General features: G+C 46.6%; 1 protein-coding gene across 5 annotated transcripts in view; it reads left to right on the top strand.

The window, feature by feature from the left end:
• Window positions 1-12167, top strand: part of BPTF (bromodomain PHD finger transcription factor) — a 161263-nt gene that overhangs the window by 33249 nt on the left and 115847 nt on the right. For all 5 annotated transcript variants that reach the window (XM_049778810.1, XM_049778795.1, XM_049778801.1 and 2 more), the window contains exon 2: window positions 9570-10392. In XM_049778810.1, coding sequence (XP_049634767.1) covers window positions 9570-10392 — 823 coding nt within the window. The remainder of the gene's footprint in view (window positions 1-9569; window positions 10393-12167) is intronic.

Raw genomic sequence — 12167 nt, 5'->3', positions numbered from 1 at the left:
TTTTTGCTCTCACTGACTGGGGGCACACATGTCAGTGGTCAGGGCTGACCCCTGGTTCTGCACTCAGGGATCGATTCTAGTGTGACTCAGGAAAACACAGTGCCAGGGAATGAACCTCGTTTGGCTTTGAGCAAAGTTAGCCCTGGGTACTAGGGATTGAACCCAGGGCCTCCCATATGCAATGAAGTACCATGTGATGTCCCCAGCCTGGCATTGACTCCTTTGGGTATAAAATATAGTTTCCTTTCTCTTTCCTGCTAGCCTTCTTTTTCCTCTCATTCTAGTTGTCCTATGGACCCATGTACATAAAAGCCTCATTAGATAATGCTCTAATTTTAGCTCTTAGCCATTTGGGCATATTTTAAAGCATTTAAGATAAAAAAACAACAATTTTGTTTTGGGACTACACCTAGTGGTACACAGGGCTTACTGATGGTTCTATGCTCAATGTTTACTCCTAAAGGGGTTCTTGGGACCATATGGGGTTATTGAACCCAGGCAGGCCTTGTGCAAGCAAGTGCCCTACCCTCTGTACAATCTTTCCAGCCCCCTCTTTTGGTTTTTAAGTACCCAGATACTATTTTTATCATTTCCCCTTCATTTTTGAAGTTCCACTTTTCCCTCTGGAAAAGGGAGTTATTTCCCTTTAGCCTAAACACTTCCTTTTCCCATTTGTTTCATAACAAGCCTTTTGGCAACATATTCATTCTCTGTGTTTTCCTCTGTCTGAAATATTTGTGTGTGTGTGTGTGTTTTTTTGGGGGGGGTCACACCCGACAGTGCTCGGGGGTTATTCCTGGCTCCATGCTCAGAAATTACTCCTGGCAGTCACGGGGGACCATATGGGATGCCGGGATTCGAACCGATGACCTCCTGCATGAAAGGCAAACGCCTTACCTCCATGCTATCTCTGACACCTGGGTTTTCATCTTGGATTGACTTCACCCTGAGCCTCTCTTCTCAGCAAGTCATTTTAGTTTTGGGTGTCATTAGTTGAGCAAATTCTTTCTAGTAAGTACAGTGACTAAGACAGAGTCCATGCTCTATAGAAACTAGTAAGCAGAGGCACACAATTTCCTTGGGGTATAGATGCTATACTGGAGACCTTACAAAGTGTTCGAGAAGCATAGTTCCAGGAGACAGGACAGAGGACAGAAGACATTTGATCAGTGTCTAGAGAAGGTCTAGGATTTCTTTAGCAAATTAAGGCACATTTATTAAATATGTATCAGCAAGTTCTTTATTTTTAAAGAAAATTGGAGGTGATGATGCAGATTGGGCCAGATCTTTGGTCCTAAATTAGATGATCTTCTTTCTTCTTCTTCTTCTTCTCCTTCTCCTTCTCCTTCTCCTTCTCCTTCTTCTCCTTCTTCTTCTCCTTCTTCTCCTTCTTCTCCTTCTTCTCCTTCTCCTTCTCCTCCTTCTCCTTCTCCTTCTCCTCCTCCTCCTCCTTCTCCTCCTTCTCCTTCTTCCTTCTCCTTCTTCTTTTCTTCTTCTTCTCTTCTCCTCCTCCTCCTCCTTCTTCTCCTCCTTCTCCTTCTTCCTTCTCCTTCTCCTTCTCCTTCTTCTTTTCTTCTTCTTCTCTTCTCCTCCTCTTTCTTCTCTTCTCCTCCTCCTCCTCCTTCTCCTCCTTCTTCTCCTTCTCCTTCTCCTCCTCCTCCTCCTCCTTCTTCTTCCTTTCTTTTCCTCCTCCTCCTCTTCCTCTTCCTCCTTCTCTTCTCCTCCTCCTCCTCCTCCTTTCTCCTTCTCTTTCCTCTTTTTTCCTTCTCCTTCTCCTCCTCCTCTTCTCTTCCTCCTCCTTTCTCCTCTTTCCTCTTTTTTCCTTCTCCTTCTCCTTCTCCTCCTCCTCCTCCTCCTCCTCCTCCTCTTCTTCTTCTTCTTCTTCTTCTTCTTCTTCTTCTTCTTCTTCTTCTTCTTCTTCTTCTTCTTCTCTTTCTTCTTTTTCCTTCTCCTTCTCTTTCTTCTTCTTTTTCCTTCTCCTTCTCTTTCTTCTTCTTTTTTCCTCCTCCTCCTCCTCCTCCTCCTCCTCCTCCTCCTCCTCCTCCTCCTTCTCCTCCTCCTTCTTTTTAGTTTTTGGGCCACACCTGGCGTTGCTCAGGGGTTACTCCTGGCTGTCTGCTCAGAAATAGCTCCTGGCAGGCACGGGGGACCATATGGGACACCGGGATTCGAACCAACCACCTTTGGTCCTGGATCGGCTGCTTGCAAGGCAAACGCCGCTGTACTATCGTTCCGGGCCTCCTCCTCCTCCTCCTCCTCTTCTTCTTCTTCTCCTCCTCCTCCTCCTCCTCCTCTTTTCTTCTTCCTCCTCCTCCTCCTCTTCCTTCTTTCTTCTTCTTTCTTCTTTACCTTCTCTGCTTCCTCCTCCTCCTCATCTGGATTTTGGGCTACATCCAGCAGTGTTCAATGTTTACTCTTGGCTCTGTCCTAATGTATTACTCTTTGTTGGGACTGGGAAGCAAACCAGGGTCATTTGTGTACAAAGCAAGCATCTAAGCTCCTGTACTGACCCCAGCCCCTCATGCTCCTCTTCCTCCTCTTCCTCTTCCTCCTCTTCCTCCTCCTCCTCCTCATCATTTTGTGTTTTTGAACCACACGTGGCAATGCTCAGGTCTTACTCCTAGCTCTTCATTCAGGAATCAGTCCCGTCAGGGACCAGGGGACCATATGGGATGCTGGAGATTAAAACTCAGGTTTACTGCATGTAAGGCAGGAGCCCTACCTCTGTACTGTCTTCCTCTTTTTTTTTTTTCTTTAGTAGGCAAAGGGCTGCATGTATGTAACTCGATAATAGAACAGATGCCCAGATTATATACCATCACTTTTTTTTTTTTTGGGCCACACCTGGCGGTGCTCAGGGGTTACTCCTGGCTGTCTGCTCAGAAATAGCTCCTGGCAGGCACGGGGGACCATATGGGACACCGGGATTCGAACTAACCACCTTTGGTCCTGGATCGGCTGCTTGCAAGGCAAACGCCGCTGTGCTATCTCTCCAGGCCCTACCATCACTCTTAAGGCAGGAGCTGGGTGGGGGCGAGTGGGTGGAGGGGAGAGTGAAGGGGTATGTAAGGGGAGAGGAGAAAGAGAAAGAACAATCCAGTGGCTGGAGCAATATAGTACAGCAGATAGGACATTTGCCTTGTACATGGTTGACTCAGATTCAATCCCCGGCATCCCATTTAGGCCCTGGAGTCTGCCAGGAGTGATTCCTGATTGCAGAGCCAGGAGTTAGCCCTGAACACTTCCGGGTATGGCTTTCTGCCAAAAAAGAACAATCCCAGGTGTACATCTAGTGATATAATACAGCAGGTAAGATGGGCTGACCTGGATTTGATCAAGTGTTTGAGCCCCACCAGAAGTGAATGATCCCTGAGCCATAGAGCCAGGAGTAAACTGGAGCACTGCAGAACGTGACTCACAAACAAATCTAAGTATATAGAAAAAGATCTTGAGGGGCCGGAGAGATAGCTTGGAGGTAGGGCATTTGCCTTGCATGCAGAAGGACCGTGGTTTGAATCTCAGTGGTTTGAATCCTGGCATCCCATATGGTCCCTGGAGCCTGCCAGGAGTGATTTCTGAGCTTAGAGCCAGAAGTAACTGCTGAGCGCTGCTGGGTGTGACCCAAAAACAAACAAACAAAAAACAAAACCAAAGGTCCTGAGCAACAATTAACTGTTGGTAAATGCTATTGTGTGGACAAGAGACCATTCCTATAGATCTCTGAATACAAACAAGTAGAGTTTATCCTCATAACCTCCGGGTAATTTCAACAAAATAAATATTGTAACATAATTCATCTATTAATGACTAATTTATCTGTTTGGTGAAAATCTTCACTCTTCCAACCTCTAACTGAGGTTGTGATGGAAAATCATTGATGGTTCTCTTTGGTTCTCCCACCGCCAACTAGGCAGACTGCTTTCCTAATTTGTTGCTTTTCTTTTTTTTTTTTTTTTTGGTTTTTGGGCCACACCCTGTGACGCTCAGGGGTTACTTCTGGCTATGCGCTCAGAAGTTGCTCCTGGCTTCTTGGGGGACCATATGGGACGCCGGGGGTTCGAATCGCGGTCCGTCCTAGGCTAGGACGTCCTAGGCTAGCGCAGGCAAGGCAGGCACCTTACCTCCAGCGCCACCGCCCGGCCCCAATTTGTTGCTTTTCTTTTTGAGGTTTATTATGGTTTTTGATTAGCTTTTAGCTTCTTTCGTATTAGTTTTACTCTAATCCTGCCTACGGAGGCAACCCCTGAATCTGCCTGCTTGAATCCCACTTGTGCCCCCCTTTCTGCTTGGTTGGCGAAATACTGAATTCTGCGAAGTTCTGTTTTTCCAGTTTGGTTACAAACCGGAATTATCTGGGGAAGAAGATAAGAATACTGATTACTCACCTTCACCTGAGTTTCTGTAACTTTAGGCTGCAGTTTGAGATTTTGGTTTTGTTTTTGGACACCTGGCAATGCCCAGGAATTAATTACTCCTGGCCTTGCACTTGGGAATCACTCTTGGTGCACTCAGAATCAGGGGAGGGGGAGAAGAGGTTACCGGGATCAAACCCTGGTTGGCCACATACAAGGCAAACGCTCTACCTGCTGTTTATTATCTCTGGCTCCACAATTGTAGATTCTAATTTTGACAATTTGCGGTATGAATTGTTGCTATGCCTCCAGTTTTAATAAGGACTGTTTTAAGGCAGTTCCTCCCTCCCTCCCTCCCTCCCTCCCTCCCTCCCTCCCTCCCTCCCTCCCTCCCTTCCTTCCTTCCTTCCTTCCTTCCTTCCTTCCTTCCTTCCTTCCTTCCTTCCTTCCTTCCTTCCTTCCTTCCCCCCCTCCCTTTCTCCCTCCCTCCCCCACCTTCCTCCTTCCCTCCCTTTTCTTTCTTGCACAGCAAGTGCCCTACCTGCAAGGCAAGTGCCCTATCTACCAGCCTTCAAGGCAGTATCTTAAGGTTTTTTGTTTTGGAGCCACACCTCAAGGGCTACTCCTGTTTTTGTTTTTCTTTTTTTGTTTTTTTTTTGTTTTTGTTTTTGTTTTTTTTGGGTTCAAGGGCTACTCCTGGTTCTACCTATAGGGGTTCCTCTTGGCAATGCTAGAAGCAGCATGTGGTGTTAGGGGACAAACCCAGGCCTCCCACATGCAAAGCATGTGCTCAGCCTACTGAGATCTTCAGCCCTCATTGCCTTTTGCTTGTTTTGCTTTGTCTTGTTTTGGGGCCACACCTGGCAGCACTCGGGCTACTCCTGGTTCTGTGTTCAGAAATTGCTCCTGCAGGCTCAAGGGACCATACAGGATGCCAGGGATCGAACCCAGGCCTTTCCTAGGTCAGCCACTGCAAGGCAAATGCCCACCTGCTGTGTTATTGCTCCATCCCCCTTCATTGCATTTTAGGACTCATATATGCTAATGTATCTTGCCCTAGATTACTTACTAGTGACTGTGCCACAATTTAACATTTCTTCCGTGGGTGGACAATTTGGTTGTTTCCAACTTGACTATTTGCATTAATAAAACAGTATTGGATGTTCTGCATATGCTAAGGAAAGCTTCTCTAGAGTAATGTTTTGCAAACCAGAAGCCAGATAAAAGCCCACTTTAAAATTATTATTATTTATTATATTTTATTTATAGCCACACCTGGCAGTACTCGGGATAGTACTGGCTCTTTGCTCATAAATTACTTCTGGCAGGCTCAGGGGACCATATGGGATGCTGGGGATCAAACCCGGGTCGACCAGGTGCAAGGCAAATAAACACCTTACCCACTGCTGTCATGGGAGCACATCTTGTGATGCTTAGCACTTGGTGCTTGGGGCTACATGTGGTGCCAAGGATCATACTTGGGCCTTCTGTATGCAAAGAATACATTCAGCATATTAAAAGTGCCTTTTTGCTGCTCACTTAGTTTCATCAGAAGCCACAGTCAACATGTTAATTTCCAATTACTTTTTTACTTTTTGGATCATACCTGGTGTTGCTCGGGTTACTCCAGGTATTTCTTGAGGGACAATATGGGATGCCAGGGAGCCAGAGTGATAGCACAGAAGTAGGTATTTGCCTTGTATGCTGCCGACCTAGCACGGACCCGGGTTCGATCACCAGCATCCCTTATGTTCCCCAGAGCCTGCCAGAAGTGATTTCTGAGCACAGAGCCAGGAATACAATCCCTGAGTGCTGCCAGGTGTGACCCAAATCCAAAACCAAACTAAACCAAACAAAAAGAAAACCCAGAGCATCACCAGGTTTTCTCCCCTATCTCTGGAAAAAAAAAATGGAATGCCGAGAATCGAACCCAGGTTGGTTGTGTGCAAGGCAAGGCAACCCTAATTGCTGTACTGTTGCTCCAGCCCTCAGTATTCTTATTTGGAAGTGACAAGAAACCAACTTGTTCACCAGTCCTAGATGGAACAGTAATGGTTTTGGTTTATGTGACTAAGAAGTTCAAAAACATGCTTTCTTAGGACTCAAGCTACTGTTACTAAGATTTTCTGTCACCATCTTTCACTTCTGTCTGTAGTCCTTCCTCCCTTTTCCCTAGAGAGGAAGGTAAAGGGGGGGACAGGTTAGGGAGTGATTAACTAGCAACAGTAACTGACTAACTTCATGGAAAAAATTAGTCTCAGAGGTCCTGTCCCTTAGCGTACATCCAGGCGACCCTTACTTGTCATGTGTCCATGCTAGCTAGTGACCAGAAAAAGGGAGAATAATATGGCTCGAGAGAAGTGAAATTCTCAGAGACCAGGAGATAAGGCTCTGGTGTTCTCGCATATGGCCAACTCCAGTTCGAAACCTGGCACTGCACACGGACTCAAGCACCAGCAGGTGTGCTACTCCCTTAAAATAAAGAGGGGCTGGGCTGGAGAGATAGCACAGTGGTAGGGCATTTGTCTTGCACCCGGTCAACTTGGGATGAACCTGGGTTCGATCCCCTGGCGCACCCCATATGGTCCCCTGAGCTTTCCAGGAGTGAATACCAAAAACCAAAACAGGAAAGAAAATAAAAAAGAGGGCTAGAGCAAGTAGTACAATAGGTAGGGTGTTAGCTTTGCATGTGACTGACCTGGGTTCAATCCCTGTCACTCCACATGGTCCCCCAAGCCAACTGAGAGTAATCTAAGTGCAAAGGCAGGAGTAAACCCCAAATACCACCCAAACTAAAACAGAAAACAAATAACAAAGAGAACAATTCTGGGCAAATACAGTTAAAGTAGTATGCCATTTTTTTTCTTGTTAAGAGGGTGTTTGAGGCCGCAAGGCAATAATTAGGGGCTAGTCCTGGCTCTTTGCTCAAAAGTGACCCCTGGTGGCGCTCAGGGTTATATGCAGTGCTGAGGATTGAATCAGGTCAGTTGCATGTACTAAGGCTTCACCTTCTGGACTCTCTGACACAAGGGTAGGGTGTTCATTTGAGAAGATGAGTAGAGACCAAGAAAAGGTCAGTTACAAAGGAACATCATGGTGGAAAGAAGACAGTGAGGAAGGAAAGTCAGGATAACCTAGGGGAGGAAATGGTACCAGAGGGTGGTGGTGTTCTATTCCTCACCTGCTGATTCCTTCTTCATTGTCCTGTCATATTTACTCTGCCGCACAGACTCCGAAGCTGGGTCTTGATCTCAGGGAGAGTGCAGAGGGTATTCTGCCTCCGATTCGCGACATCTTTCCTTCTGCCTCATTTAATTTTGTGCCGCGAAGCGCGAGAAGTTTCCTGGATTTTGAACATGTCCTAGCTCTGCTCTGAAAATCTGTACCACTTTCATATACTGTTGGAATAAGAACTAGACACCCCAAACTTGACATTTAATAGAGATGCTTCTCTGATATGTTTATCCAGCCAGACTTGCCTTGACAGCATTTTGTATAACTGAGGGTCTCAGGAATTATTACTATATACAGTTTTATTATTTAGGGATAGTCCCGTCCCTTCCCTTCCCTTCCCCTCCCTTCCCCTCCCCTCCCTTCCCTTCCCCTCCCCTCCCCTCCCCTCCCCTCCCTTCCCTTCCCTTCCCTCCCCTTCCCTTCCCTTCCCTTCCCTTCCCTTCCCTCCCCTTCCCTTCCCTTCCCTTCCCTTCCCTTCCCTTCCCTTCCCTTCCCTTCCCTTCCCTTCCCTTCCCTTCCCTTCCCTTCCCTTCCCTTCCCTTCCCTTCCCTTCCCTTCCCCTCCCTTCCCCTCCCCTCCCTTCCCTTCCCCTCCCCTCCCCTCCCCTCCCCTCCCCTCCCTTCCCTTCCCTTCCCTCCCCTCCCCCCTCCCCTCCCCCCCCCCTTTTTTTGATTTTTGGGTCACACCCGGCAGCGCTCAGGGGTTACTCCTGGCTCTATACTCAGAAGTCGCTTCTGACAGGCTCGGGGGACCATATGGGATGCCGGGATTTGAACTGCCGGGATTTGAACTGCTGGGATTCGAACCACCGTCCTTCTGCATGCAAGGCAAATGCCTTACCTCCATGCTATCTCCCCGGCCCTGTGCCCATGTTTTCAATAAATTTCTTTTCACTTTTTTTGGCCTTGTTATTGTTATAGTGTTGCACTGTCTTGCACTGTTGTTGATGTTCATGGGGGGGGTGCACTCGTGGGGCTGGGGCTGGGGTCACGTTGATACTGCTACCTGGATTGCCATTGGCGGTATGAGTCAGTGAGGGTCAAATTTGTATTCTCAAGCATACACTGAGTCACTTCCCCAGACCCTTATCCCATAGGGCTTATTATAATCCTTCACAGACTTGCTCCCAGTAGTAAATGTGATGGATTTGCTTTCACAGTGGGCTCATAATGCTGCATGGACCCACATACTTGTATGCTTTCCTGGACATTGTATTTCATAAGTTGGGAAATTAGCACCTGCAGTTGTTTTATTGACTGGTTAAAAAAGTTATAGTCCATTATGTGCTTCCTTAGAGAACTGTGTTTTCCCCCTACAAACACACTCGCACCTCCTTCTAGTTTTGGAACTCAACTTATTTCTGTTCTCTTTCTGCTTTCCTCTCCTTCCCCTTCCTTTCTTGCTCACCCTGACCTCATGTTCCTGTTGCCTAGCTCTCAGGAAGTATTTCTGCCAAAGGATTAGGGGCACTGTACCAGAGTTGCAGTTCTCACAGCCCGAGGCCTATTGGGCCTAGTCTCTCTTTTGGGTTTGGGGCATCTACATCCTAACTGCACTCAGGAATCACTTCTGGCTGTTCTCTGGGTCTACATGGGATGCTGGAAGATAGAAACCAGGCCTGCAGAGTGCAAGGCAAGCATCCTTATTCCTGATTCTACATTTAGGGATCACTCCTGAAGTGCTCTGGGGACCATATGTTATGCTGAGGATCAAATCTGGGCTTGGGTACTATCTCTCTGGTTCCCTGATTTTAGATTTTCTAAAGATTTAAAAATTAGAACAAAATCTCTACTTATAATTTTACCTGATAGCTACTAGATAAATAGAAGTATGTTGACAGGTGTATTTATACACATATATAAATGTGTTATCTTTTTGAGGCCTATGTCTGATTAGGAAATGTGGGAAAAATCCTTTGTTGTTGTTTTTTAAATAAATGCCCTGGTATATTGATTTGTAATGATAGTGCTTCTGTGTTTATAGGCAGGCGAAAACCCAGAGTCCATCGGCCTCGATCTCCAATATTGGAAGAAAAGGACATCCCGCCTCTTGAATTCCCCAAGTCCTCTGAGGATTTAATGGTGCCTAACGAGCATATAATGAATGTCATCGCCATCTATGAGGTACTGCGGAACTTTGGCACCGTCTTGCGGTTGTCCCCTTTCCGCTTCGAGGACTTCTGCGCGGCACTGGTGAGCCAGGAGCAGTGCACCCTGATGGCGGAGATGCACGTTGTGCTCCTGAAGGCCGTCCTTCGGGAGGAAGACACCTCCAACACTACCTTCGGACCCGCCGACCTCAAGGACAGTGTCAACTCCACACTCTACTTCATAGACGGGATGACGTGGCCTGAGGTGCTGCGGGTGTACTGTGAGAGCGACAGGGAGTACCACCACGTCCTCCCGTATCAGGAGGCCGAGGACTACCCATACGGACCAGTCGAGAACAAGATCAAAGTCCTGCAGTTCTTGGTCGACCAGTTTCTGACCACCAATATAGCCCGCGAGGAGTTGATGTCGGAAGGGGTGATCCAGTACGATGACCACTGCAGGGTTTGTCACAAACTGGGGGATTTGTTGTGCTGTGAGACGTGCTCGGCCGTCTACCACTTGGAGTGTGTGAAGCCGCCTCTCGAGGAGGTGCCCGAGGATGAGTGGCAGTGTGAGGTCTGTGTAGCACACAAGGTGCCTGGCGTGACTGACTGTGTTGCTGAAATCCAAAAAAACAAACCGTATATTCGACACGAGCCCATCGGATATGACCGAAGTCGGAGGAAATACTGGTTCCTAAACCGAAGACTCATAATGTAAGTAATTGTGGTCTTAATTTTTGTCGCTTGGGTATAATGGGGGGAGGGTCTCATTTGAAGGATACATGCGTTAAAACAGTTTTTAAGGGGCTGGCGAGGTGGCGCTAGAGGTAAGGTGTTTGCCTTGCAAGTGCTAGCCAAGGAAGGACCCGGTTTGATCCCTCAGTGTCCCATATGGTCCCCCCAAGCCAGGGGCGATTTCTGAGCACTTAGCCAGGAGTAACCACTGAGCATCAAACAGGTGTGGCCCGAAAAACCAAAAAAAAAAAAAAACAAAAACAAACAGTTTTTAAAATAGGAAAGAAAGCAGAATATTAAAAGAAAAGGCAAGAATATTATCTTCAGGGCCCAGAGGAGGAAATTGAATGGAAAACCGTTGGAGCCCTTCTTGGTTTAAAGTCAAAGAGCCTACACCCAGCTCATCTTCATCTTCATTTCAGTGTTAGCATTTTCTTGGTTCTCTTTCTAGTTTTAATATAGCTGTATATATAATAAAGCAGCTTGAACAAACCACTGAAGTGAAAGGTCAGTTCTGCCATACAAGAATGAATGTAAGTTGAACATTTAGGATCATGGTGTGACCTCTGCCTTCCTGCTTTTGAAAGGGATTTCAGAGGCCCTTCCGGGCAGAGCAGTGGGAGGTAAGGAGGTCGTTGAGAACGGGGAGTAAGTATCTCAGTGGCACAGTGTGGACTAAGTTTGTGGCTATCCTGTCACATGTTGCCTTAGGGAGTGGCACCTTTTTTATTTTCAGCTTTCAAAATCTTTGGTGATAAGAGCACCACCAGGTCTGCATGGCCTGGGCATGATTCTAGGGCCTGCAAAATAATTCAGTGAATTAATAACTGTTAAATAAATCAAACCTCAAAGCTTTTAGCTCTCAGGATTAGGTCAAATAAAAGTATTTTGTGTGGGGTTTTGGTAGGTAGAGAGTTCAATGTAGAGAAACAGACCTGTAGGATGTGCACAGCCCTGAAGTTGATTCCTATCACTACATGCCACATGGACCCTTTCTCTGCTGTGGGTGGCCCTGGTGACTCCCAAGTATAGCCAGACCCACACCCAACAATATGACACTGCAGGGATGGCCCTTGTTAAAACAAACAAACAGACAAAAAAACCCAAGAAATCACCTTTGCCCATATTAAATGAAAGAATTGGATTTGGAAAGGAAGGCAGGAGCCTCATAAACAGTGAGGGCAGATCAAGCCAGATAGAGATAAAGACTGCCAGGTTCCCCCTCGGTTCACAAAGTCAGCACAGAATAATCCAAATCTTGAGAATTATTTCAGTTCTTTTCTTGCAGACTCTTCTTGGGAAATTAGTCCATTCTGAGTTTGGACTTAACCTGGAAGCCTATAGAATCCCTTTTTGGTCACGGATGTTCTCCGGATATCTAGATAGGCCCTAGTGAAGGTGTATTGTCATTCATTGCGTATTTATTTGGTGAGCACTTCCTTTTGGAGGGGGCACACCTGGCAGTGCTCCTGGGATGATGTGATGCAGAGAGTGAGCCAGGGCTTTAGATGCCAAGCATGAGCTCTGACCTCTTGTGCCAGCTCCCAGGCCCTGTTGGCTCTTTGTAAACAGCTTTTGATTTCTTTGGTTCTGAGAACCCATTTTGAGAACTTCGTTTTCCCTGTTGTCTTTATTTATAGTTATTATATGATTGTATTTTGGCTTTATGACTTTAAAAATATTTTTCCTTTGTCCTTTTAGCATCTTTGATTTATATATGTTGTTTGCTCAGTTTTATTTTTTTATTGCTTTGT

The sequence above is a fragment of the Suncus etruscus genome, chromosome 1, assembly GCF_024139225.1.
Source record: "Suncus etruscus isolate mSunEtr1 chromosome 1, mSunEtr1.pri.cur, whole genome shotgun sequence".
Taxonomy (NCBI): Eukaryota; Metazoa; Chordata; class Mammalia; order Eulipotyphla; family Soricidae; genus Suncus; species Suncus etruscus.
The sequence above is the reverse complement of the archived record's forward strand: the minus strand, read 5'-3'. Positions and strand labels throughout refer to the sequence as shown.